The sequence below is a fragment of the Astatotilapia calliptera genome, chromosome 7 (assembly GCF_964374335.1).
Source record: "Astatotilapia calliptera chromosome 7, fAstCal68.1, whole genome shotgun sequence".
NCBI classification, from domain to species: domain Eukaryota; kingdom Metazoa; phylum Chordata; class Actinopteri; order Cichliformes; family Cichlidae; genus Astatotilapia; species Astatotilapia calliptera.
The window spans coordinates 47,077,147-47,102,738 of NC_137428.1; the positions used below are offsets into that span (position 1 = coordinate 47,077,147).

The 25,592-nt window shown below is 38.9% G+C and overlaps 5 protein-coding genes across 11 annotated transcripts; 3 read left to right on the top strand and 2 right to left on the bottom strand.

The window, feature by feature from the left end:
* Window positions 1-1,062: 1,062 nt before the first annotated feature.
* Window positions 1,063-11,639, bottom strand: znf143b (zinc finger protein 143b). Of its 3 annotated transcripts, none has more exons than XM_026175062.2 (15): window positions 11,501-11,639; window positions 9,466-9,581; window positions 9,032-9,220; window positions 8,758-8,838; window positions 8,067-8,263; window positions 7,226-7,294; window positions 7,020-7,136; window positions 6,807-6,882; window positions 6,110-6,235; window positions 5,335-5,514; window positions 4,572-4,799; window positions 3,988-4,136; window positions 3,014-3,166; window positions 2,557-2,685; window positions 1,063-1,240 (listed from the first exon to the last, which is right to left on the bottom strand). In XM_026175062.2, exons 2-15 carry the CDS (start codon window positions 9,569-9,571, stop codon window positions 1,157-1,159), a joined length of 1,884 nt encoding a protein of 627 aa, XP_026030847.1. In that variant the 5' UTR covers window positions 9,572-9,581; window positions 11,501-11,639; the 3' UTR covers window positions 1,063-1,156. The 3 variants fall into 3 exon arrangements, with proteins under 3 accessions (XP_026030847.1, XP_026030848.1, XP_026030849.1); XM_026175063.2 differs by having other exon boundaries at window positions 9,466-9,578; window positions 11,501-11,601; XM_026175064.2 differs by lacking the exon at window positions 11,501-11,639 and adding an exon at window positions 9,694-9,724.
* A 2,874-nt stretch (window positions 11,640-14,513) lies between these two features.
* On the top strand, window positions 14,514-17,764 carry LOC113027431 (nuclear receptor-interacting protein 3). Of its 2 annotated transcripts, XM_080303750.1 has the most exons (8): window positions 14,514-14,882; window positions 15,491-15,655; window positions 15,780-15,862; window positions 15,991-16,130; window positions 16,232-16,305; window positions 16,358-16,444; window positions 16,550-16,638; window positions 17,077-17,764. In XM_080303750.1, the coding sequence occupies exons 1-8, from the start codon at window positions 14,529-14,531 to the stop codon at window positions 17,105-17,107; spliced, it is 1,023 nt and encodes a 340-aa protein (XP_080159876.1). In that variant the 5' UTR covers window positions 14,514-14,528; the 3' UTR covers window positions 17,108-17,764. The 2 variants fall into 2 exon arrangements, with proteins under 2 accessions (XP_080159876.1, XP_026032830.2); XM_026177045.2 differs by lacking the exon at window positions 16,358-16,444 and having other exon boundaries at window positions 16,232-16,284.
* Window positions 17,765-18,973: 1,209 nt separating this feature from the next.
* Window positions 18,974-20,431, top strand: c7h11orf16 (chromosome 7 C11orf16 homolog). The gene is made up of 3 exons (XM_080303753.1): window positions 18,974-19,294; window positions 19,678-20,040; window positions 20,131-20,431. The coding sequence occupies exons 1-3, from the start codon at window positions 19,088-19,090 to the stop codon at window positions 20,290-20,292; spliced, it is 732 nt and encodes a 243-aa protein (XP_080159879.1). The 5' UTR covers window positions 18,974-19,087; the 3' UTR covers window positions 20,293-20,431.
* Window positions 20,322-23,651, top strand: LOC113026369 (uncharacterized protein C11orf16-like). The gene is made up of 4 exons (XM_080303751.1): window positions 20,322-20,477; window positions 21,104-21,335; window positions 21,559-22,041; window positions 23,062-23,651. Exons 1-4 carry the CDS (start codon window positions 20,451-20,453, stop codon window positions 23,253-23,255), a joined length of 936 nt encoding a protein of 311 aa, XP_080159877.1. The 5' UTR covers window positions 20,322-20,450; the 3' UTR covers window positions 23,256-23,651.
* On the bottom strand, window positions 23,333-25,480 carry akip1 (A kinase (PRKA) interacting protein 1). 4 transcript variants are annotated; one of them, XM_026175069.2, is made up of 5 exons: window positions 25,376-25,480; window positions 24,464-24,688; window positions 24,247-24,321; window positions 24,029-24,160; window positions 23,333-23,672 (listed from the first exon to the last, which is right to left on the bottom strand). In XM_026175069.2, exons 2-5 carry the CDS (start codon window positions 24,617-24,619, stop codon window positions 23,523-23,525), a joined length of 513 nt encoding a protein of 170 aa, XP_026030854.1. In that variant the 5' UTR covers window positions 24,620-24,688; window positions 25,376-25,480; the 3' UTR covers window positions 23,333-23,522. The 4 variants fall into 4 exon arrangements, with proteins under 4 accessions (XP_026030854.1, XP_026030851.1, XP_026030853.1 ...); XM_026175066.2 differs by having other exon boundaries at window positions 25,129-25,453; XM_026175068.2 differs by having other exon boundaries at window positions 24,464-24,648; window positions 25,129-25,394.
* Between the last annotated feature and the right edge of the window lie 112 nt (window positions 25,481-25,592).

The following is a 25,592-nucleotide window of genomic DNA, read 5'->3' on the forward strand; positions in this document are numbered from 1 at the left end:
ATAAACATTAACATAAACACCCACCCGTTATATACAAGTTATGCGAGTTAGTATGTTTATAGTAGTTAGTAAGTTTATTGACAAAGTTTTTTCAATAAATGCTTAATAATTCAAATATCTGAAACTGTCATTAAGTTTACATTTTTGAAAATAAATTAATGTTTAATCATTTTGAAAAGGGCTCAAGTTGATTAAGTGATTTATGAAAAAAAGCAGAAAAATATACTGCTGTATGAGGATTCTATGGCAGATTTTGTGCACGAAGGTGTTGAAATGGTGCAAAATGCATCAACGGAGTATGGGAGACGCCTAAAACACACTAGATTTAAAAAAAAATGTGGCTAAAAAGAAGATTTCGTGCAAAAATCTCATTCCCAACTTATTCATGCAGTACCAGTTTCTCTCTTGGCACCCTATTGTCTGCTTTATCTACATCCACAAAGACACAGTGAAACTCTTTCTGACCTAGGGTCCATCAACAGTCTGGAAGCAAACAACACATCTATATTGTGCTTTCTCAGAATGAAGCCTAACATTTTTTTCACACATCTTCATGGTATGGTTCAACTTTATTCCCGTGTAGTTACTACAGTTCTGCTCTTTGAAAATCAGTACCAGTACACTTCTTCTCCATTCCTCAGGGTAGTTGAAAAAGTTTTCCATGTACTGTAATGTGTTTGCACAATGCTCTTTTTAACTATTCTGGATCTTTTTTTATTGTGCTTGTCATTCATATCTTTCTGTAATCTTTTATAAAAATTTTGTGTTATACAGTTTCCCTTTGTCCTCTAGGTATTTTTACCTTCTAAATGGAGCAAGGTTGAAAGGAGACAAAGTTAATAAGCACGTGGGTGTTGAAAATCAACTGCAGTCACACAATCATACTTTTTTGTTTGTTTTTTTTATTAGAAATAGCATTAGCTGTACACTGCAGTACTGTGCACCATAAACATTAGAAAGCCCCCCTCCCCCCCCTATCCTCTCACATTTTATGTAGAGGGACAAAATAGCACACCAGAACTCCAGTTATCAAAATTCTATGTACACATAAAAGCTAAATTCTTTTGTGGAAAAACATTGAGGAAGACTCATGATTTCTCCCACTGACATAGTCCATTTGAAATTAGTCTTAATTCATAATCACTGTCCTTATCGATCAATCATCCAGGCCTGGTGACTCTCCTTGCTGTATTCTTGATGCTATTCTGATGGCTTCCTCCAGCGAAGGCTGATCACTAAGCTATAAAAAAGAGAGAGGAAAACAATGCAAACAATATTGAAATTTTGACGACCACAGGTGAGCAGTACTAGAATTAGCACATACAACGGTTTTGGTCCCTTCAAAATAAAGGCGCACATATTAAAGTGCTGTAATCCCTTGAGCATGAATATCCTTCAAAGTACTTCAGAGAGATAGCACTTTAATTTCAACTTAAATAAAGGAGCTAAAATAAAAGTTGTGTCAATGTCTAAACACATATGGAAGTGAATGCATTCATACTCCCAACCCTCTCAAAAACAATACCACCACCATTGCCCAACAGGCTGCTGGAGGATGACTGTCACATGACGGAAAAGATGCAAAATAAGCCTTTGCTAAATCATTAACATAACAGAAACAGTGCAATTTGTTAAATAAAGACAGCGGAGGGAAATAAAAAGGTTGTTAGCCCTTTGATGTAATTATAATACCCTTAAGGGTTTGGCCTTGATAGTAAATTAAGCATGATACTCTAATACATAGCTAAAAAAAAAGGTATTTTAAGTGGATAAATGTTAGTGAATTTATTAGATAAACATAAAGATAACATCTGCACTTTAACAAATAAATCATTCTCCTATATGTAGAGGCATTTAGAGAAAAAAAACCCCAAACCCTTTACTTTCCATAATAAGATTGTGTGTCAATGAAAAACAAACAATTATTTACAGCGCTGGTTTTCTTTTTTGCATAACAAGTTAGCAGTCACCATGAATTTGAATAACATCCATACTAAGGTTTGTTTTGATCCCGAATTGACTGAACCAGTAAGACATAGGTGTTAAACTCTGGCCCGCGGGCCAAATTTGGCCCGCAGCCTAATTACATTTGGCCCGCGAAGCCATACCAAATTACTATTAGAGCTGGCCTACTGGTATTATACAGCTAATATATATATTGTTTAGTATTAAGCTTTGCTTGTTCCATATTCAGTTTTCCAGCAAAACTTATTTGAGTCAATAAGAAAAGATTCATTCATATATATGGAGGAATTTTTTTTTTCCAATAAATATTAATGTTAGCCCGCGACTTTGTTCTAGTTTTGAATTTTGGCCCACTGTGTATTTGAATTTGACACCCCTGCAGTAAGAGGTCAACAGCACACCTACCACTCCTAAAGCCTACAAAAGCCTTTAGGCAAATATATTTTCAGGGTGGGGCCTCTGTACTGCAGAGCCTGTTCCAACCAGACTTAAAGATGTAACATTTTCCAAATTTTTCCTTTATCTTCTTCCTAAAGTGAACTAAATACATTTAATGACTGGAACTCGGTCCCTCTGATGATCTTTACCAACCTGTACAGCGATGTGTGTGCCGTTGGATGTGGCCAGTAATGTGACAGGATGAATATCATCTTGCTCTTGGCTGTAACCTGCCTCCTCCACAGTTTGGAATGAAGCCATGTCAGGTGTCATGATGGCCACCTGGGGGCGACAAAAACGCTGTACTTAAATTACAGCTTAATTTTTGAGCCACAAATATATTTTTAAAAACACATCTGATTCCATCATGGAAGTTTACCAGAAAACGGAATAAATAATAAATTAAAATTGAAAACCTGATTTTAAAAAATATAAAAATACTAAAAATAAAAGCAACTGATCTTTCTTAAGTTACTTTTATAATATATAGACTTGATTTTCAGCTCAGTTATTTAAGCTGAATACAATGCCACACTGAAGCCTTCTAAATAGAAAAAAAGCCCTTCACATTATTCTGAGTGCAGTCTACTGAGCTATGAGAGTTGTTTACCTGTTCATCTGAGCCATCTGTTGTTACCATGGTGACTGAGTGAGCACCCTGAGTTGCCAGCTCATGGGCTGGGATAGTTATGGTTGTGCCTTCTTGGGTTACCATGGTAATTGTGCCACCCATAGCTTGAAGGTCTGCCTCGGAGATACTGACCTGAAAGAGAAAAGAACATTGAGTCTGAACTACACTCTGACAACTTCAGATTGCATCCTTTAGCCAGGTCAAAGTCCCACTGAGATTAGAAATCGTCTTTTCAATAGTAGACAAACAGTCAGGAGACTTTGCAGCTGCCACTTGATACTTGATGTCACTTGAAAAAGCATATGCAAGAAAAGTACAAAGTTAAAACAGGAACAACCTGAAATGAATTTAAATGCTACTCTTACAGAAATCTCAGCTTCCTATATGTGCTATATGTTCATTTTAATATTCACAAAATCTCTGCTGCAGTTATCATCCAACCTTCGCACCATTAATATGTAAATTATATTTCTTCTACCATTTGAAATGCTATACATGTTTCTTTTGAACTGTTTTGAGCTGTTTTGGTCATTTGACACAGAACATAAAGAGTGAGAGGTCAGTCTGCTCATCGTCTAACCATTTGTCAATTACTGGTTGTTAGCCAATTACCATCCTGGGCTTCCCTCCTTCCTGACTTGTAGAAAAAAAAAAATATATGTATATTTTTTTAACATGACTTGACATTGGTGACTGATCCCACAAACTCATTAGGAAAATGTTTACAAAAGTCAGGGCAGAAGGTCGCTTTCCCTATATAGTTTTCAGGGATCAGATGTCATTTTGCAGTCACGGCTATTGCCACTGGTGACCATTATAATGAATGTAGTTTTAAGGGATTTCTGAGGCGTTTGCTTCACATATGGTATATGATGAGCATCCTCGCTTCTTAAAAAAAAAAAAAAAGTTATTTGCAATATGTTTATAGTCATGATGACGTTGTATTCTCTTACCTGTTGTTGTGTTCCATCTTCCTGTGTTACCAGGGCAACATGCTGCGGACCAACCATGTCGGAGCTTTCCACTGGAACCGGCTCTGATCCGGAGTCATCTGCCTCCACTACAGCTGTCGTGTAGCTCACATTGGGGTCATCGATGGCATCTGAATTGACATTAAGGATTCATTAGAATTTTGTAAGTTAATAAATAGACAGTTTTATCTGAACTATTGTTAACATCTGTTTCCATTCTAAATTCCTACATCCCTCACAGACTTATCAAAAAAGAGAGGCCGTTAGAGAGGCCCCTTCACTGTCCACTTTTAAAACACACGTTAAAACCCATTTTTATTCTTTGGCTTTTGACCGTAGTGAGACTTCGTTTCTCTTTTAATTAAATAATTTATTAACTAACAAATTAATTATTATTATTGGGGGTTTTTTGGCTTTTATTTATATCTTATGTGATTGTATTATTTCGTTCTAATGTACAGCACTTTGTGTCAGCTGTAGTTGTTGTTAAAGTGCTTTAGAAATAAAGATGATGATGATGAAAAAACATTTAAAATATTCGTTCTGTTTCGTTACATTTTACTGACCTGTTGGGGGTTCAAAGTAGGCTTCCTGCTCCTCTTCGATGGGCTCGGTGTCGTTGTGCGCTGTTCTTTTGTGCATGGCAAGTGTGGAAATCTGCTTGTAGGTTTTCCCACAATGATTGCAGTTGTAAGGTTTACAGGGCGTATGAACAACATGGTGTTTGTAAAGGCTGGAGTATTCTGTGAAGCGTTTTTCACACCCAGGCACTGTGCACACATACGGCTTCTCACCTGGAGTGGAAAAAATAGTAAGACAATGAGCATTTGACTTCATTTATTAAACTGCAAGAGAAGTGAAGACCCCCATCTTTATTGGTGTGTTGTTTCAGCACTCAAGAATTAATATATGCTTTACTTTTACATCACGTTTTCTTTATATGTAAGATCACAATGTAGTGAAGAACAGTGAACAGTGAAATCCAAATACATATCCTATATAGAAGACCAGTAAAAGGATTAAATCTCCACAAAAAGACTAAAAAGCTAGATATTCTATAGATATTCTAGATAGTTTTAAAAATATATAGAAATAATGTTTGTTTGTTCTTCCTAGTAAAACAGAGTTTTTCAAACTTCAGTGTTAGACATGATGATTTAAGCTATCTTGAAACTTTATCAATTAACAGCTTAAAAGCTTTTTGCACAGCTTCTGTGGAAAAAAACAAAAAAACAAAACTGTGCTGAGATCCAGGGGTTCAACTGGAGAGCACTTAGTGACTCATAACGACTCAGCAAGCTGAGTCATTATAAAATACCAAAGACTCACCAGTGTGAATTCGCATATGATTCTTGTAGTTAGTGGCACTGGCAAATGACCGTCCACAGCTTGGTTCAGAGCAGTAGTATGGCCGTTCTCCGGTGTGTGTTCGGATGTGAACTTTACGGATATTGGAGGTGGTAAATGACCTGCCGCAACCTTCAACTGGGCATTTAAAAGGCTTCTCTCCTGCAAAACATGAAGTATGTCAACGCTGCAGCTTGAAATCTATAGAATTGTAAACCTGACAGAAATAGGACACAACACTGTAAGCAGCTGTTTAACATGACTAATGCTGGTATGAAAGTAGCCTTCAGGCCTTTATAAATAACCAGTGTGATTCCAACTGCAAAATGTCTGCTGTGTTTTAAAAAACAAGCAGGAGGAACTTGGCGTCATGCTTCTCGTGATGACCATGTGCCTGTGCTCCTGAAGCACTATGGTGGCTTTGAAAAATTTCAGCGCCCCTCATCTGTTGTTCAGCATTGGCTGAACAACTTGACACAACCCCCTCAAGTTGTTCAGCCAATCCTAGCTCTTCACCACCATGTGTTGTTTGTTTAAAAAAAGACAGTGCTGTGTGGCTAGTTAGTTCAATCCATTTTGATTCCAAACACTCGTTAAACAGCCCCTTCTGTATTAACAGCCCTGAAGTAATATAGCTTTTACCAGCAGTAGCAAACAACAGTTAATCTCCTGGGTTTGTTTACAAACCTTATCAGGCTTATTGAGTGTTGCAACAACATTGTGACTTGTCAGTGAGTTTCTGGGTGTGGTTGTTTACCTGTATGTGTCCTTGTGTGCTTTTGAAGGTCTCCAGAAGTTTTGAAGGACTTGCAGCAGTTTAACTCCTGACATCTGTATGGCTTCTCCCCTGTGTGTGTGCGCGAGTGACTCTTCAGTCCATAGCCTTAAAGAATCACACAATTTGACATTCAGCTAAATTATTATTCCATAACTACAAGCAGCCTATTCCATATTTATACTGATCTCAGATATGGTCTTACATTTAACAGCAAGAGTTTTTTCCAGCTCAAAACAGACCTTTGGGGATCTCTTTCAATATACTGTTTTATATTACAATATAACATAACATAACAGGCAACTGTTGTTCTGATTTGGTGCTCTATAAAAATAATAGAATTTAATTGAATGGGGTTGACTAAACTTGTGTTTACAAGTGGTAATTAAGGCAGTTTGTCTGGGGTGCTTTACTGAAGAGTCTGCATTTTCCACACATTTCAAGTCATTTGATAAACAAAAAATTTATTTTTTGCAAATAAATTAAATCCCACTCAATTACAGCCTTCATTAAAAGGAAAAAAAAACTTACACAGTAATAACCTGACTAGTTCAATTGTCAACATCACTATGGTGATAATGAGATTTTAATCAAGGGTTTAAAAATGTTTTAATTTGGCAACAAAAATAAAAGAAATTAGCCATGAGTCAACTTGTAAAATTATATTATCTGTTGCTACCTGTTGCAAACTTCTTTCCACAGTTGGGATAGTCACAGATGTACGGTTTGTCTCCAGTGTGGGAACGCTCATGTACCTGCAGGACACAAACAAAACTGTAAAGCATTGCATTTCAGTAAATGGCAAAATCTTACAAAATGTTATCTTTAAATAATCTACACTTGAGGAGGCAAAAAAAAAAACTTTTTAGAAAAACAAAGCACCCACACTTACCTTAAGATGGTGGGCAGTGGTGTACAGCTTTCCACAGCCTTCATATTCACAGCGAAAGGACTTTTCCCCAACATTTGAGACCCTTCCTGGCCTGTTGTCTTGTCCCTGTAACACAATCTGAAAGACAAGGCACAATTATGTATCCAATGTTAGACTTAACGTAAAGAGAAAAAAAAAAAGGAGAAATAAATAAAAAGAAACATTACCCGCATGTGGACACCATTGTCTGCTTCAACTCTGCCAAAGGTCCCCAGGGGGTTCTCTATATTCTCCACCTTTGAGGGAAAAGAAAGGGTATTTTAATATCTATTGGATGATCATAAATATATTAAACCAAGGGATATTAAATATGAAACTATAATATTTAAAATTGATAAACCATTATTACAGCAAAAATGGAACATTCAAAACAGGCAAATTTATAAAGCCTATGAATAAGATAATATTTAATCTCATATTCACAAGTGACCATCTTGCCAAGATAACAACATAATAACTTTTTACACAAGCCAATTACATGTGCGCAGAACACAATGGTGTTAGTGATTTTCTTTTACCTAAAAATTTTGTGTGACATGATAAAATGCCACTACGTTGCAAGCTCATATCAATATTCCTCTTTGCATCCTCACTGTTACACCTGTCTGCCTCTTACTCACACACGTGTTCTGTCTCGCTTCTACTGACATTCATTCCTCTTCTCTCCAGTGCACTCCACCTCTCTGAGCTCTTCCACCTGCTCCCTACTCTCATTACAGATCATAGTGTCATCTGTAAACATCACAGACCACAGAGCCTTCTGCGTGACCATCACCTTTCCAAACAGGAAGGGCCTCAGATGGTACCACCCCACCCCCATCCTTGAATCCACCTGTCACTTATACTGCATACCCCACCACTTTCTCGCTGTCATAATTCTGTGTCAAAACACACACACACACACACACACACACACACACACACACACACACACACACACACACACACACACACACACACACAATGTAGAGTTGGTACCACACCAGTACAAAGACAAAGCACACGTACCTTAGTGGTATACTGTTCTAGCACGCTGATGGTCTCTGGGTCAATAGCTGCCGCCTCTGCCTGCAGGTCTGCGATGGTGCCATCAGCCTGGATTGCCAGGATGGTGTTGGACTGGGGCATGTGCACAGTGTGCTGAATGTAGGCGGTGCTCCCATCCTCCAGCTGTACCTCCTGCAGGCCACCCTGATCATATGTTTCTGCACAGAAATTAGGAGAAGGACGCAGAAACTGAAACTCACTGATGAAACTGAGCTTTGTTCCAGTAAAAATCAAAAAGTTTGGGGAGGGAAATAATAGTTTCCTGCATGTCTGGACCCAAACTTAATGCTTCTTTGTGGTGAAATCCTTCACCTTAAGAGTTTTTATTTATAAATGTTTTGTACATTTTCTAGTCCAACACCAACATTTATGTAACCATTTTTATGTAACCGTGTTGTCCCATGAATAGACTGGTTTTTAAAAAAGAAGATACACATGCACATGAACATTTTTAATGTCTGTGAACTTGCAGCTTAGCCAAACTCTGCAAATACATTTATAAAAAAAGAGTTTATAGGAAGGGAATATAATAAAGGATAAGCAGATGTCTTTTGACTATTTTCTTTTACTGATGCAATGAAACATTAAAATAATCAACTAAATAGATGAAAGATGCTTAAAATTCAATTCAGTTTGATTAGGTGCTATTTACCTTTGGGTGTGTGAATATAGGCAGTGGTTCCGTCTTCTAACTGAACAGCCTGTCCATCTTCAAGCTGTAAACTGCCCCCCCCTAAAAGTGCATTAAAAATAAACATTACTCACATTCACTTCTTCATTAGTGTGTTCTTGGTTAGCTACTAGTGAGCTTTTGTTACATAGATGACATGCATTTAAATTACAGCCTTGCACTGTGCCACAAACACAGTACACAAAGAATAAGCTCTACTCTGCTATTGGTATTACAATATTTCCATTTTATTTACCCGCTTTAGGCATGGGCACATGCTGAACATAGGCAGCAGAGCCATCCTCCAGCTGGATAACTTGGCCGTCCATAATCTGTCCATCTGAAAAGGAACCTTTGGTGTCATGCTGGATATATGCAGTGGATCCATCCGCAAGTGTAACAGCCTGCAGACTCACTGTGTCCATACTCTCCATCTGATCTGCATCTGGGAAATAAGAGAGTAGTAAAACATAGACTTTTAGTTTAAGGAGTAATGGAGTAGATCGTCACAAAATGAAACAACAGGACTGCGATGTGATGCCCTTTGTCCCAGCTAATACCAGATTACTTCTGGACACAGTTTTGCCATCCTCAACCAAAACTGGGACTGAAATTCAAATGTGATTAGATGTACAGTTCTGCAGTGATGTCAGTAAATTTTTTGTAACAATAGAAAGTTTAAAGGCTCACCTCCCACTGTCACAGCCTCTGCTAGACAGAGTGTGACCGGCTGCCCATCTGCATCATGAAACTCTGCCATTCCCTGGGAGTCCCGGTTTATCTGGGCCAAGAGCATGCTTTAGCTGCTGCAGGGGAAACAGGCAAGACACTCAAATGAAATGCATACTGACACGGGCACTGGAAATGCAGATACTGTGCGGTTATTTGATAACTGGATGTAACCATTAAGAATCTTACTTAATGTTGTTGCTGTTGCAGTGCCCCTCAAATCATCGCTATTCCTCCAATATGTGCAATACATACATATATAAATGTTTTTTTCAGTGTCTAAACATACTCAGTAAATACAACCAACAAACTGGCAAACAACCATACAACTGCATAGAAATAATGTGTTATAACTTAGTTTTGATTTACTAGAATAACCTAACCTAAGTGTGGAACAAAATAAGTTAAGTGAAAGAGTAAAACAAAAATAGATTTTTTTATAAACAAAAATTAACTTGAGATTTTCTGCATTACATGAAATTTTTTGTTTTGCCAGTTTCAGCATGGTAACATGTGTGAACACAAACAACATTAGCACATATTTACCTGCAAAGTGAGTCAAGTTTGTTTATGAAATGTCTGCTACATATATTTCTTATTCTAAGCTCAGCCCCAGACAAATACCCCTCATTCAAACTAAAGATACAACACTTGTGAAATTGGAGCCAATGTAACAACCTGCTTCATATCAGGCTTCATAGTTAATCTATTTCTATTGACTCAATGGAATTGATACTAGTGTTAGGTGTTTGCATTGTTTTATTCATTTTCTTTTTTGTACCAAGGAAACAAAGTAATCTCATATATTTTGTTTCTTTTATCGTCATAAAAAATAAGCAAAATTTCAAATCTTCATCACACCTTTTAACATTTATTAAGTGGAAAATTTATGTTGCATAAAAGATAAACATCTGTAAATGTCATGTGTTTGCCAATAGGTGATATCAGTCAATAAGGCCGATACTGGTTGATAACATTGTTCAGCTGATATATTACAACATCTCTAACAAAAAGTGAACCGAAACGAACAAACTAACTCTGGAAGTTAAATGAACAGAAAATCTAACACAAATACAAAATAAAAATGTCAAGAAATCCCTACAACTCTGGTGACCTAATCAGACATATTGTGGATATTAAACGCAGAAAGAAGAAGCATATTAAGATTCGTTATAGCGTTCTTCTGACTTGCTCTGTTTTCAAGTTCAAGTCATAAACATAACATCACTTATTATAATAGTTTATTATTAAATTATAATAAACCAGTCTAACAGCTCTGCTCAGCTCACATTTGGTAATTCAATCTTTTACTAGTGTCTTATCAATAACTTAACGTCAACATTACTTGCTTTTGGTCCAAGTCAACGCGCTTGTTGATTTGGACTCAATACTTGGAGCTAGCTACTTACGATGTAGCACAACTATGACTTGCCACATTAGTCAAGTCTGTTGTATATCAAACAAGTGTATTTAACCGGCTTTGGTATCCCAGGATTCAGTTATCACACTGACAGCGTGTCTAAACGCTGAGTTGATGACTACAGCCACAGAAACATGCCGTAATGGAGTAAGCTTGATAGCCGCTTCGTAGGCTAACAACATTGCTAACTATGACAAGCAGCGCTGTCACGACTTTCACAGCGGTTGTTGGCGAACTGTTTCTCGATGACTGCGGTTATCGAGATCACAGAGACTTCTAAATGATTTTGTGAAGTCTAAAAGGGCTCTGGAATGACAAATGGAGGGCTAGCTATCTCACGCCACACAGCTTCCCGTTTGACTAACGAGCGACGCAGTTGGAAAACAAGAGCGAGGAATCCGCGAGCTAATTAATGATAACATAAGCATTTTGGCTCGGTGGGTGTCAATTTTATTTTATGATTAAACAGCCGTCTCCCATTCTTGGACTGAATCCCCACCGCAACCTGTCACTCCCTCTCACAGAGATGGCTGAGGGAATAATGCACACTGGGTAAAAACCAATTTATATACTAACCTCCGAAAAATTTCCAACAATTCCTCCTGTTCGACCACCATGCAACAGTGCAGGAAACGGTCGGCGATGTTCACAACCCGGGAACATGTATGACAGAACTATCCTTACCGTGTTGTCCCGCCCATTCTCTATTGAGGGATTGGTCACCGACTCGCAAAGCCCGCTCTTATTGGGTTAGGCGTGTGCCTGTTACGTTCATTCGAGTCTATACTGCTGGTATTCAGCCTCCCGGGCCCCTGGCAGACGCCATTCCGCGTCCTTTTTCGCATTGTCTCGGCAGTTTGACTGTAAATGCGCTGCTACGTCGTTACAAAATAATTATTTAAGCATGAAAGGTAGACGATAGTCAGCCGACATTGTAGATTCCGAGCCACCGTGCGACACAAAATGTGGTTAAATGGGTTCGCCAGCGACATAAACTGCGCTGTGGTGGAAGAATTTTCGGCATCCATGTTGAAAACAAGGTCGTGTGGGTAAAAAAAGGGGGAATGTGGGCAATGCAGTGAAAAGAGGCTCGCTGGGATAAAATGACACTACAAACTACACCCAGGACATCAGATAATCATCTTTTAAAAGTTGCAGATACAATTTCACCTCATGAACACCTACAAAAGAAGCTGAAAAGACGTAGAGATGTAGTCCTCAATGAGGCGAGAATGACTGTAGAAATGCAGGATTCACCTCAGGGTTGTCTATTTGTATTCCATGGATCAGATACTGCCCGATCAGATCTGAAGTTGAGCAGATTAATAACGTCATTGCATAAGAAAATCCCATCAAATGTTATCATTTCATTAAATGTAAAGAAGTACATCTGAATGAAAGTTCACCTGGTATAGGTAACTAAGATTTTAAAAATGTTTAACCATAAGCCACACTGACAGATATCCTTTGCCTTCCCAAGTCTTCTAGATGACAGGACTGTTTACCAAAATAGATAATTGGCATTGGATATCTAAAGAAAAATCAATTTTCAAAAATACATCTCAGTTCTTTGACATTCATTGAGTCTACTATCATTACATTTTCATTCGTTAAAAGAAGAAGACTTTCATTTCATTTAAAGATCACAGGAGGAAAGGCACCAAATGTTCACATGAATCATAACTTTGTAAAAATCTAGAAATACTTTTAAAGTGACTTGGCTACAGTTTTCACACTTTGCAAAGTCATACAGCGGGCCGCGTTGGACACTTTGGTGGGACAGGTTTGGGATGTTGGAATGTTTGACAACCTTGAGTTTGACCCTGACAAAGATGCAATTAAAGTTTTAAAAAAATCCAAATATGACAATGATAATACTGATCTATATGTCATACTGAAAAAAGAAAATAAACTAGTAAAATTAATTAAAAAGATAAAATAATAAAGTAAACAAACTGTTTAAAGTGATTGCTATGGAATGGAGAAAAACTAAATGTTAATTACACACATGCACAGAAAATAATTATTTAATTATCTGTAAGACTTTTTTTTACACTTTCAGTACATTTTTTCACATTATAAACTTTGACCTCAGAGCAAAAATATGGATTTGTAATGAGAAATGATTTTGTTAGTCTTGTATTATTGCTTTTAATTAAGTAAACAACTACCTGCATGATGTAAATGTAGCAGCTCCAACTGATGTCAATATTTAGGTTTCAAACACAACCAGCTTGGGACAGTTTTGAGCCTTCTTATCTGAAACCAACACTTATAACCTCAGAGACACGAAACAGAACAAACACGAAGGGAACGCTTCATCGTCTATTGAATTGAAATGAATTAAATGTCAGGAATACCAGTCTGTCCTGTTAGGGAGCATAAACCACTGTCTCCTGCTCAGATGCAAATGACAGTGATGGCAAAATAAGAGAGGAGATGGCTTTGTGGATATCCCTCCTTTTTGGTGAAAGCAAGGGTGAGCTGCTCACTGAAAGAACATTTGGACAGCGCTGTCATATATATACATTTCCCCCCCATTTGAATAGAGAGAATATTTTTGAATTATTTGCTGTAGCCCAGTGCTCATGCTTTCTTTTTAGTGATTCATATTTTCTAACAAACAATAAAATGTTATTAAAAATAGAATTTAGAAAAAAAGGGATTTTATAAAAAGTTTTATTTCCTGTTACAACCCTCACCAAAAAGCCTTTGTTTTGCAAAACGTGAGTTAACTCTTACAGGCCTGCTGCTCATAGAGCTTCACATTTTGTGCAAGTGGTTTCTCCACGTGAGAGCGTGTTATTGGAGTCACGCTGCAGCAAAGTGACGTATGTTTCCCTGTTTTCGTTCTACCTGCCTCAAGTAAAAGCAAAGTCACGCAAACATACTGAATGAGACCGGAAGCTGCTGTCAAAATAAAACCGGTGAGAATTCAGAAAGTTCTAGAATTTGTCATCCCACTAAAGCGCTGGCAAACACCCAAGAAATGCATACATGAATATAACATATTGTGGATTATGTGCAAGCGTTATCAGTCATTATTAAACATTCAGTGCACCACAGTGTTTCTTTTACTTTTTGATGTTTGCATCTGTTTTGTTCCAGTGAATTATTGGCCCATCGTCTTTTCCGTTTTCTAATCATTTATGTTCCTTGAACATTTATATGAAACACAATAAATAAATAAATAAACTTGTGGCACGGACATATGCAGTACAGCTGGTCTTTGTAAACAGTGAGCTGTAGGCACTTTAATAGACTGTAGTCTGAGTTATCTGAAGCAAATGAACATAGCTTACCAGATTCGCATTGTAGCAGTTCTCAATCTTTTTCTGACATGGCACACTTAAGCGGCCAAAGGAAAAGAAATCTTACTTTTAACTGAAATATTCTTAATTCAGCATTTTGTACACAGAAAGAAAAATATTTTGAGTGTTTTTAAAGGTTGTACAATAAAAATATAAATTCAGGGTTGTGTTAGTGGAAGAACGAAGTAAATCCACTTTTCAGGGGTCTCAGAGTTGAGCAGTTCATGAATCTGTAATGCAGCATTAAAACATCCATCCGTTCATTGCGCAATGGGCTATGCAGCGTTTGGAAAATGGGTTTTATTTTGAAAGTTCACAGCAGGATTCATTTTTACAACTTGGGCTGTCTTAACTACCTGTCGTGTTACGGGGGAGTCTCCTCTTCTAATGTGGACTTGACGCATCGGGGATTCCTCATTAGGCTCGGTTGTATGCAGGCAGTCAGAGAGCCGGGGCAACACAAGCACACGCCCGCCATCATGTTTACAGGGATGCGGACAGAGAACCGCGGAGAAAAGGGGGTCCTGGATGCAGCGACTCTGAGGCAACAGAGGAGGCTGAAACAGGCGATCCAGTTCCTCCATAAGGACTCCGCTGATCTGCTTCCTTTGGATGGACTGAAGAAACTCGGGACTTCTAAGCAGGGGGTGAGCCTCATATCTAAGGCCATTATTATATAGACATTATATAGGTGATGGGGAGGAGGACCATTGCCTCTCTCTTTCTGTGTGTGTGTGTGTGTGTGTGTGTGTGTGTGTGTGTGTGTGTGTGTGTGTGTGTGTGTGTGTGTGTGAGAGAGAGAAATTTATCAATGATTTATACTCTAAAGTGAAAACCTGAATCTATATTGTTATCAGTCTATCCATTTTCCTAACCACTTCTAGCAGGGTGGCTGGAGCACATCTCAGCTGCCACCTGGTGAGAGGCAAGGTATACTCTGGAGAGACTGCCAGTCCATCACAGGGCTAAAGAGACAGACAGCTATTTAATTTGCTTCCACATTCACACCAAGGGCCAATTTAGAATCACCAATGAGCCAAACATGGATGACTCTGGATTCTGTGAAGAAACCATAACACAAAAATATGTCAAAGTTAGGCGACAGAATACTTTCTAAATTGTATACATGAGCTTAAAGATGGTCTTTATATTATAGCATTTTTAGCTCAGACTGTAGATCTGATTTTAGGCTTCGACAATACTGAGGATATATATTCAGTAGGCGTGTTTGTGTTGTTTGTAATCTCTGTTGTAGCAACCACACAATATTCTCCAGAAGCGCCTACTGGAGGCAAAGCTGTGCAGAGGCAGGATAAACATGTGTGGAGTAACACCAAGCAATGGAGAGGTTCGTCTGAGCCACAGCCATGTAAATTCACAGGAGGATGAGGAGGATGACTTCATCCTCGTGCCCTGCAAGGTGGGTGGAAGTTGGGCTACTTAAAAATTCTTTTCAAGCACAAAATATCCGTGACTTGTTTGTCAAAAGGATTTTTTTCTTTCTTATTTCTCCTATCTTACATGCACCTCCCCTGTGTATACAGTGTTTAGGACAGGAAGTGAATTTGCTGATTGATACAGGTTGCAAGTTGAATCTGATGTCTTCTGTGACTGCGGAGAGATTTGGGTGAGATGTCTTCACTAATTTTTCATTTTCCTGACACCAGTTCATTTTTCAGTGTCTCCTAAGTATGTACTGCAAACATCTGCAGCATGTGAGGTGAGAACTGTTGAATTATTTTGTTTCCCTTTCAGTTTAAAAGAACTGGTCGAAGAGATCAAAATGGAGACCGATGGCTTCCCATTTCAGCGCAGGCTCTGCATCGATGGTCACATCAAGGAGCTCGACCTGACCGTCGGACAAATCAGGATAACTTGCTCATTTGCCATAGTGGGTAAGGAACACAACAATCGTTGCCTGAATGAAAATTATAAGAACACTTTTATATGAAGCGGTGTCATCATATTACTGTTCATCTATTACATCTATTTTCAGAAAGTAACAAGCATCTCATGTCCTTGGGCAGCAAGACTTTAAAGACACTCAAGGTAAATCTTCTGCTTTGCAACCACCATCCATCATCACCATCCATCATCACCATCCATCATCACCATCCATCATCACCATCCATCATCACCATCCATCATCACCATCCATCACCACCATACATCACCACCATCCATCCTGGAGGGGAAACAACACAGTGATGTAAACAGATACAAGATAAAAGCTAGATGATTAACTACACTAACTAAAATGGCTCTACTATAACCAACGCGGTTCTGTAATGTTTTGACATTTCTGTTTTTGCAGTGTGTAATCGATACAGAACAGCAGATCATGGTGATTGGGACAACTGTGAGGGAGCAGATTCATTTTGCCAAAAAGCAATTCAGTGAAGGGTAAGATGTTTTTCTCATCTTTTAGCTTTAAAAACATTTTTTTTCTTGTGCAAATTATATTTATACCTTTCAAAATAAGGTATCATGCAGTTTATCAAATTAATATCATGAGGTGCAATCAAACATTCAAAACCTTCACAAAACTCTCATTTTTAAATTAGGGTGTAATCCACTACTTATAGAAAGTTGTGCATTGCTGGGAGTTTTTCACGCATAAAGAACCAGTGCAAAAAAATATCCATACACTGCTTATTTCAAGCACCACATTTTGCTTTCTGGAGTAGTTTTGCATTTTCATTATTGTAGCAGTATATGGAAAACATAATAATGGTGACTTTCATTAATGTTAACCCTTGCTTACCTTTAATTATTAATTAAGTTGGCAAAGCCTAAGTCTAACCAAATCTGCCTCTTCTCCCCCCACTTTCGTCTCTGCAGCTCCACAGACTTCAGAGACCTGGGTTACTAATCTTCCTACCCACAAATAAACCCACACTGACCAAAAGCAATAGGAACATTTACTCCTACAACCAGATGCCTCATTGGAGAACTTCAGATTTCTACCTTCACACACTTTCAGTTTCTGTTTGCCGGTTTGCTTGCTGCGTTTAGAAGTCCTGATGCTCCACAATGACTTCACTGATCTTAACGTTGGCAGCCTTTAAGGCAGCCGTTCTCACTCTGCAGCTGCTCGCACCTGCAGGTTAACATGTAGCGTTCTTTTAGCCCAGAGTGTGTGAGTCTCGTATTAGCAGTCGCTACAGTAGTACGTGCTGTGCAGGTAGTTAACAGAAGCTGTAATCTCTAAGATTGTGATATAACTGTGATTTTTAGCTCTTTGTAATATCCAGCAAATTAGTATTATGCTGCCAGACATGGTATTCTGCAGCCGTGGAGAACAACTGTTAGTTTGTGTAGATTAGGAGCTCAGCACAATCTACTGAATACAGATTAGACGTTTCTCTACTATATTTGATAATGTTGTAAATGTATTTTCTAGTTGAATCATGTATTTGCATTGAGGTCACTGCCTTTTAATGTTTACAGGATTGTAGTGACACTTGTGATAGGTTTTATCACCCAACGGAGGCAAAAGTGTACCACTGAATAAACAAATGAACGGTGACATTTTAGTGCCTTTGCTCATTTTTTCACATGAGCTGTAGCACCATGAAAATCTTATCAGTGCCATTTTATCTGAGAGCCATTTATGAATGTGTGACCAGCTGAAGGTGACCTAATTCGAGTTGTTAATTAGAGGAAAAATCAAATAGAGTTAGGAGAAGAAAAGTCCTGACACATCTGCAGAGATTAGTGTCATTTTTCACAGCTGCTGTTTTTGTGTAGCTGTACCATAGCAACTGTAGCGTGACCCGGCCTGCCGACTGGCAGGTAAACAGGCCCTCCAGTGGTTATGAAGAGGGCCAGCTCAGGCTCGAACACCATGGAAACCGACATAAACAATGGGTTGAAGTTGTTGTCTGCAGCTGACTGTGATCGACACAAAAAATGTAGGTAATGTAATCTGTGTTTTAAATGTGTTATATTTCAATTGTAGTGACTCATGTTTGTAGCTGCTTTCTTTACTGAAAGAGGTTAATAACTGTGTTTGCTATTTTTGCGGACATAGAAAGAAATGTTTCAAGTTTCTCTCCGTATTTGAGTCAACTTGATGGAAGTAGATTTACTTAAGTCCTCTAACTTTACATTTGATTAGACTACATGCTTTTATTCCACTACATTTATCTGATAGTATGGTGAATTTGTAGATTTGGGGTGATATTACAAAGTACAATAAAATAAGAAACGATATATATAATATTAAAAATATATATATTAAAATGTGAAAAACTACTACCCAGCAAAATATAAAGTTAGTACATACAATATATACAATATATACAGTATATGTTCAGTATATATAGTCACACATGAAAGTAATTAAATGAGTCCCATCTTCACCTATTGCAACATTAAAGAGACGTACACATTAGTATATCAGTTATTCCAATATGATCCAGTAATATAGACAGTTCTAAAGTTGGCCTCTTTGCATTATGACTAATTGGAATAATTATTAAAAACATAACATTAAAAAAAAACTGTAATTTATCTATAAATCTGTCTAATTTATCTATACATTTAGAAAAGTGCTGATTATTTTTCATAAAAATTGATGCAGGTGCTCAGTTTAAAATTTGGTAAAGTGTGTTCTAAAACAAAAAAAAATCTAAATAAAGATTAAAAAATGTTCACAAGATATGTAGATATTTTCATTGTTATGTGTTTTGTGCTTTTTGATAATATGTTACATTTGGCCTAAATATAGTTCAAAGATTTTCAGGTGATTCCTCGCCCTTTCTCACTGTCTTTTCACTATTACAGTTTACAAAAAAGGCAAAAAATAAAAGAAAACTGTGTGATTCCTTCCCATTACCACAGTGTTACTATGACATCTGGACAGATGGTGACATGTGAGGCTGCACTGATACCACTGCTCCTGGGAAAGCAGGGATGCAACATCACGTTTGTCCTGGAAAGCTCTGAGAACATGAGAGCTGTTCTGGGGTCAGTGAAACACCTGCTGATCCAGACGTTGCTGAATAAAGCGTCTCACAGGGACTCTCTCTTTAACATCATGAGCTTTTCAAGCAAGGTGAGGGGGATCTGGTAATTTGGGGCTTTTAATAATTTCTTTGTATGCTCATTTCCAGGGTAGAATGGTTGTACAGCATACTATTAACTTAAAACAAGAATCAGGTGCACTAGTTTGAATTTCTTTTGGATTTTTGATCCAGTGAATTCACACACAGGGCTTTTGATCACAGCTGTGCATGAAGTCAGTCAAGTGCAAAATTGAGTAAACTCATATAGTATACTACCTCACCTTTATATGATTTGATTTTTAAATAACTAATCACTCTTATTCTTTCATTTTCTTCATTTTTTTAATCTCACCCTGAGCTTTTAGTACTTTGAGGACATTTTTTTAAGCTTGAGCAGAACCTCAGATTTACTGAGTCTTTCTTTCCCTTGAAGGTGACCTGCTGGTCCTGCCACATGTGCTCCTGTGCTCCTGACACAGTGTACACGGCTCTGTCCTGGATTCACTCCATCAGCTGCAGCTCAGGCGGAGATCTCTTGTCTGCTCTGAGTATTGCTCTCACCGACCCTGCCTGTCATGCCGTCCACCTTCTTTTCACAGGCTTTCCTGATCAACCAGAGGCCGTGCTGAGAGCTCTTCCTGCACTGGCAGTTGGGAGGCCTGTGAACGTTTTCTACCTGCAAGATATAGGAAATAAACTGGACAGAAACACAAGGGACTATCTGCAGTCTTTCACACAGACCACAAGGGGGAGCTGTTATCTGATTCCATTCGATTTGAATGGCACGCTGGAGAAGGTATAGACTGAGAATTGCTCGGTAGTTCTAAAAAATAGGCCCCACAGTGACTGTGAGTCTGAGTATGTGTGGTTCTATTACTGCTGTCAGGTGATTCCTCTGTACGTTGCTGAGAGCCAACCATCACTGCCAAGCTTCAATCCAGCCAAGTGGTGCTGTCCCTCCACCTCTGTCACAATACCACAGCTGCACCACATATCTTCACCCCTGCTCAGGTCTAGTTGCACAATTTTTAATCTTTTTAAACTTTGAACATTGTTTTAACAACAATTTAACACTATAGGAGCAGTCGGAGTAATCCCAATCTTCCGGTTACCTCCTGTATCCTGTCTGGTCAAACCCTAAGCAGCCCAGAATTCTTCCCAGGATGCAGAGTCCTGGCCAGGAGAGAGCGGGATGGCCTTTATTACATGGGCACTGTCATAAAACAAATACAGGTGACACATGACCATTGAATATTGTTTCTACTACAGCTAATATGGGCTAATTCAGTTATTTACTCCTGCAAAAGCACAATCGTTTTAAAAATGAAACTATACATTTACAGTATTTGCTGACTTTAAGTTTAAGGGTATTCAGCCACACCACTTTTAATGTATTAGCATCTGGATGAGTGCACAGGGGCACATCAGCTGCACTGAGCAGGGCTCTCATTGACTGACTGCTTTAATAAGCACTTTGCCCAAAAATTGTGCCCAGTGTTTTCCCAATTTTCCCATCTGTCCCAGCTGTCACAGCGTCAGTGGTGGAGTAGATCTAGGTAAGGTCGCCAATCTCTCACAAGGCTCTCCTTGTGCCATCCCATTTAAAAAGTGGTGGGAAAGCTCCTGGTCTTCAGAGGAAAAGCAGAATAAATATAGAGCATTTAATCTATTGTGACGCAGCTTCAGTACAATCCAACAAAAACTGATCATAAAAATATAACCTGATGAGCCGAAGTAAAAAAAAAAAAGTTTTAGTGTCAGAGTCACTGCTCTTATCCAAAAGTCAGACGCTAACGGACTAAAAACCAAATTTTAAAAAAGGGACGAGTAAATATTTGAAGACTGTCTTCCAATTTTAGGGCTGCAGTGGAATTTGGGTGGTTGACTTTGACCATGCAGAAAGCGCAACGTTTGAGATTGCCTCCTCCCAGCGCCAGCTCGTTTGTTCACTTGACATGGTCAATGACAGCAGAGGTTGCACATGCAGGTTGGCTCCTGGCGACGCTGTCCTGTCACCATGGGAACAAGATCTGAGAAGATACGGTCCAGGTCAAGTGGTGGCAGCCACAGAACATAGAGATGGTTATGGAGGTACGGCAGAAGTCGTATATTTTATATTATAACATCATCATATGACATCCAGTGGTGTGGATACAATCAAGGATATTTTTCTTTATAGTCAATAATTCTAATGAGACCGTTTTCAAACGGGAGACTTGTTTCCTAAGATAAATATTCATATGATAAATCATCAATGTCTGTTCATGATCACCATCTGTAATCCACTCAAAGGGCTCACCTTTCCTTCCTGTAGGTAACGGTGTTAGACGCCTCCGGGTGCTGATGTGGAATAGTTGTGTGTATGTGCTTCCTGAAAGTCTGCTTTTGCCCATTTCTGCTTCTCGTCATGCCAGAATAGTACGGGAGCTCCAAGCAGTCACTCACAATCAGTGCTGCAGCTGGCTTTGTGCCCCCCAGCTGTACTGCACCGACTGCTGCCATTCAGCATGTGCCTCTTGCTACTGTTCATCCTGTTTAGTTCCACCCAGCCTTGGAGCTAGCTTTGGAAAATCAGATGAACTTGATAAAACAGAGCAAGTCAAGCAGGTGGACCGCAGAGATGCAGATGTGAGGACGAGTGATCCCGAGTTGCCATCTTCCTCCTCCTCCTCATCTCTTTCCCATGATGAGACTAGAGCATCAACTTCTCCTTCACTGAAGATAAGAAGTAAACAACAGCGTCCTCCCTGGAGATACTGGAGAAGAACTGGACCAGAACCACAGCACAGGCAGCCAGGTGAGAATCAGACACACACTGAGTTAATAAGTTCTGAAGAAGTTCAAAAGAAAACTGGAAACAAAAAGAAACCTTGTGAAAAAATAGATCACAGGTAGATTCCACTGGAGATATCACATAAACAAATGGGTCCTACAGTGTTTAAGGTTAATGACACATTTACTGAGAACACTGGAGTGTTACTGTTAGAAGACAGGAGATATTGAAATTGAAGACATCATGACAAGACATCATGTTTAAAATCCCTTGTTTTGACATCATCTACTTAAGTAATAATAATAATAATGATAATGGATACTTTATTGATCCCCATGGGGAAATTACTTGTTTTTCTCTGCATTTGACCCATTCACTCAGTGAAGCAGTGGGCAGCCCACTAAGCAGGCGCCCGGGGAGCAGTGTGTAGGGACGGTACCTTGCTCAGGGGTACCTCAGGGTAGCCGTTAAGTGGATTCGAACCGCCGACCTTCCGATCATGGGGCGACCACTTTACCTACTGAGCTATCCCTGCCCCAAGTGAATGAAATTAAACATTTCAAAAGACACTGTACCTGACCTTATGTTACCTGGTTGAATTTTTGTTAGTAAACTCATAAATCAGTGTATTTCCATCTGCTAGTCTGTTCTTATCCAATCTTAAAAACATCCGATCCTCTTCGCCTTTTTTGGGTGTTTTACTGGAGACCCCAGTAAGTGCTGTGTAGAGTGGTCCTGAAATCCTTTCGATGATGTTTTTCATATTTTGACTAAATGTTATTCTCTGTTACCTTTATAGCAGATGCTGCTTGCTACACAGTGTGGGCACACATGAACACATGCATGTTATTTTTGATGTATTGTAAACAAATGCATTTCCAGTCCTTTTACCCTCACGTTTAATGGTCACAAATAAGTGCAAACTTGTCTCACAAAATGCCAATAAAGATGCAACATGCTGTTTTTGATGATAGCAGTATACAGTATGCGTTCTGATATGTGTGCAATATGCATGAGCTCAGATGGAATTTTTTTTTTGTGCAGGGAGTGCTGGTCCCCGGAGGACAACCCAACCTGTGAGTTTCAGCATCCCTGAACCACAAATTAGTGCCTCACCAAATCACAGCTCCCTGTTTCAGTCACTTCCTGGCACCAGAGGAAGAAGAGCAAACATTAGAGACATTTTGTCCACAACCAGCTTCAAACCTCAACCACCAGTGGGACTGCAGTCTCTCTGAGAACAATGCCAATATATTTACATATTGTCTCAGTGTAAACTCATGTACAGTGCATGTTGAAGAGCCAAACAAAAAACTGATTACAAAAATATTTTATTTCAATACAATGATGTGGTCTTAGTGCAGGTAAGAATGTGTTTAAGTGCATTACAGTAAAATAAAATGTAAACTCTTAATGCAAAAATCTATATACAAGAAGCAAGAAACAAAGAGCATGTGCAATGGTCAGTTGTTATTAAAGGGTGACAGGTTTGGTCAGCTGAGGGGTCAGAGGTCAAAGGTGAGGTTGACACTCTCCCCAGCTTTAACACTGACCAGCTGAGTCTGCTGCTGTGACTCTGCCACACTGGCAGTGATGGCATATGTTCCAGGTGAAAGCTCGATATAAAAATCCTCACTGGATCCAGACACGCGGTTCTGAAAGCAGCAAATAAAAAGATTTTAATGCAATGATTATTTTTTACATTTTAGATGAATTAAAGTCAAACTTTTGACAACATGTAAATAGTAAAACTCAGGCCCCCAAACTGAAATGCAAACTTCATCTATACAACTTCAAAGGAGATCCCTGAATTCTGCTGATACTGTCTATGCCACTGTAAAATGCTAACTTTCTGAAGCCTCCAACTCAATTTTTTGTTTCCCTTTTCCACTTTTTTGGCCAACAAATTACCTACTGTAAATTGCTTAAATATAAAGCCTTAAATGCTCTGGGTTTGTCAGCCTCTGAGCTTTTCCTATTCCAAATAATCAAAAACACAACGCAGAATTACTTGGTATTTGTCGCATTTCCTGGTTGGTAGCGCAGCTGATGTCTTTGCAGATGCTGGCTGTGTGTGAAACCTGGACATGTGGTTCTTTTCAATGTCACTGGGCTGCGTGCAACAACCAGACTTGTAAAATCTCTGCAACAAAGACAAAATCCATATTTTATTCTCCCAGGTCTGTAGCTGAAGTCCACATAGAGGTGCTTTGGGACATAGTCACTAACTTTGCAATGACTAGTGGTTTGTGCCATGAACTCAGCGATTTTTGCAAAGGCATCATCAAGCTCTGTGGGATTTCTCTGGAAAAGCAAGAGATGAAAAGAGACAAGCTGATAAAAAAAAACAAAAACAAACTTTGAACAAAGAATTAAAAGTATTTATATTTAGATTACATTATAAGGTTATATTATTATAAATATTAAAGGCGAAAGATAAAAGCACCTCGTCAGCTATATCTGTGTCTTCATCTGCCATAGTGGGGTTTTGGGATGCAGTGCTCGCCCAGTCCACACTCCGCCTGGAGGCTCGCTGCAGCACCTCCAAGCCCAGACTGGCAGAGCGCTGCAGGGAGGACTCCAGCCAGGCTTGGCTGTCCATGGACAGGTGGAGGGAAAAACTCAGGTGCCCTTCACCCAAGGAACGGGCACAAAGAACGCTTTAAGATCTCTTTACAGGACACAAATATTGAAAAGACAAGAATTTAATTGTAAATATACCAATATAATACAACAAAAGAATTTATCACTTACTGGGATTTTTTAAAACTAAGATGTCAAACTGCTCTGTGGATCCAGCATATCTAATAGGCATCTGATTTTTCTAATCTGATATTGAGAAAACCCTTTTTCAGCTGCTTCGTAAGAAACACAATATGTCAGAAAACAAGTTAACAGAGCTACATCAGTACAAAAATAAGACTGTGTTAACAAATCTTGGCCAGTTAACAAAGATCAATGTTTTTTTTTCCCCTCCGACAAGGTTTGAACCAACTATAATTCCTTAAATGCAGTGTGGGAAACAAGAACATATGGGACGGATATCCTAGAAACAGCGCATGCGTGCAAATTAAATCAGCTGGGCTGTCACTTCTTTCTGAAGCTACTTACTTTGAACTGTTAAACACAGACCCGTTTCCCTCGATGGAAGCTCAGGAACACTGAGACGTGAAACACTTCGAAGTGCACGCCTCACATTCTAGAGCATGACGTTGTCACATGTAGAGCACATTCTGCTTATTCCAGGAACCGTCAACAAACCTCGTGTCAGGAGACTTCGTCTACCTGCTCTGCACGTTTAACATGTACGCAGGTTACTGGATGCAAAGTTAGAGAAAACTGTGCTCCGCACACTTACACTCTGGCTTTGACGTTTCAGTCGCATTCACGTCACGCTTTTAGCTGCTTTCAAATGACACGGCAGGAAATCCTACATATTAAAGCCCGCCCCTTAGTGGTGGAGGAAGTATTCAAATCATGAACCAGGGTGAAATTTATGCGTTTACCTTACCTTGTTATCTTTTCTGTGCGGTTTTGTGGAAAACAAATAATGAATATTTTGATTGTGGATTAGT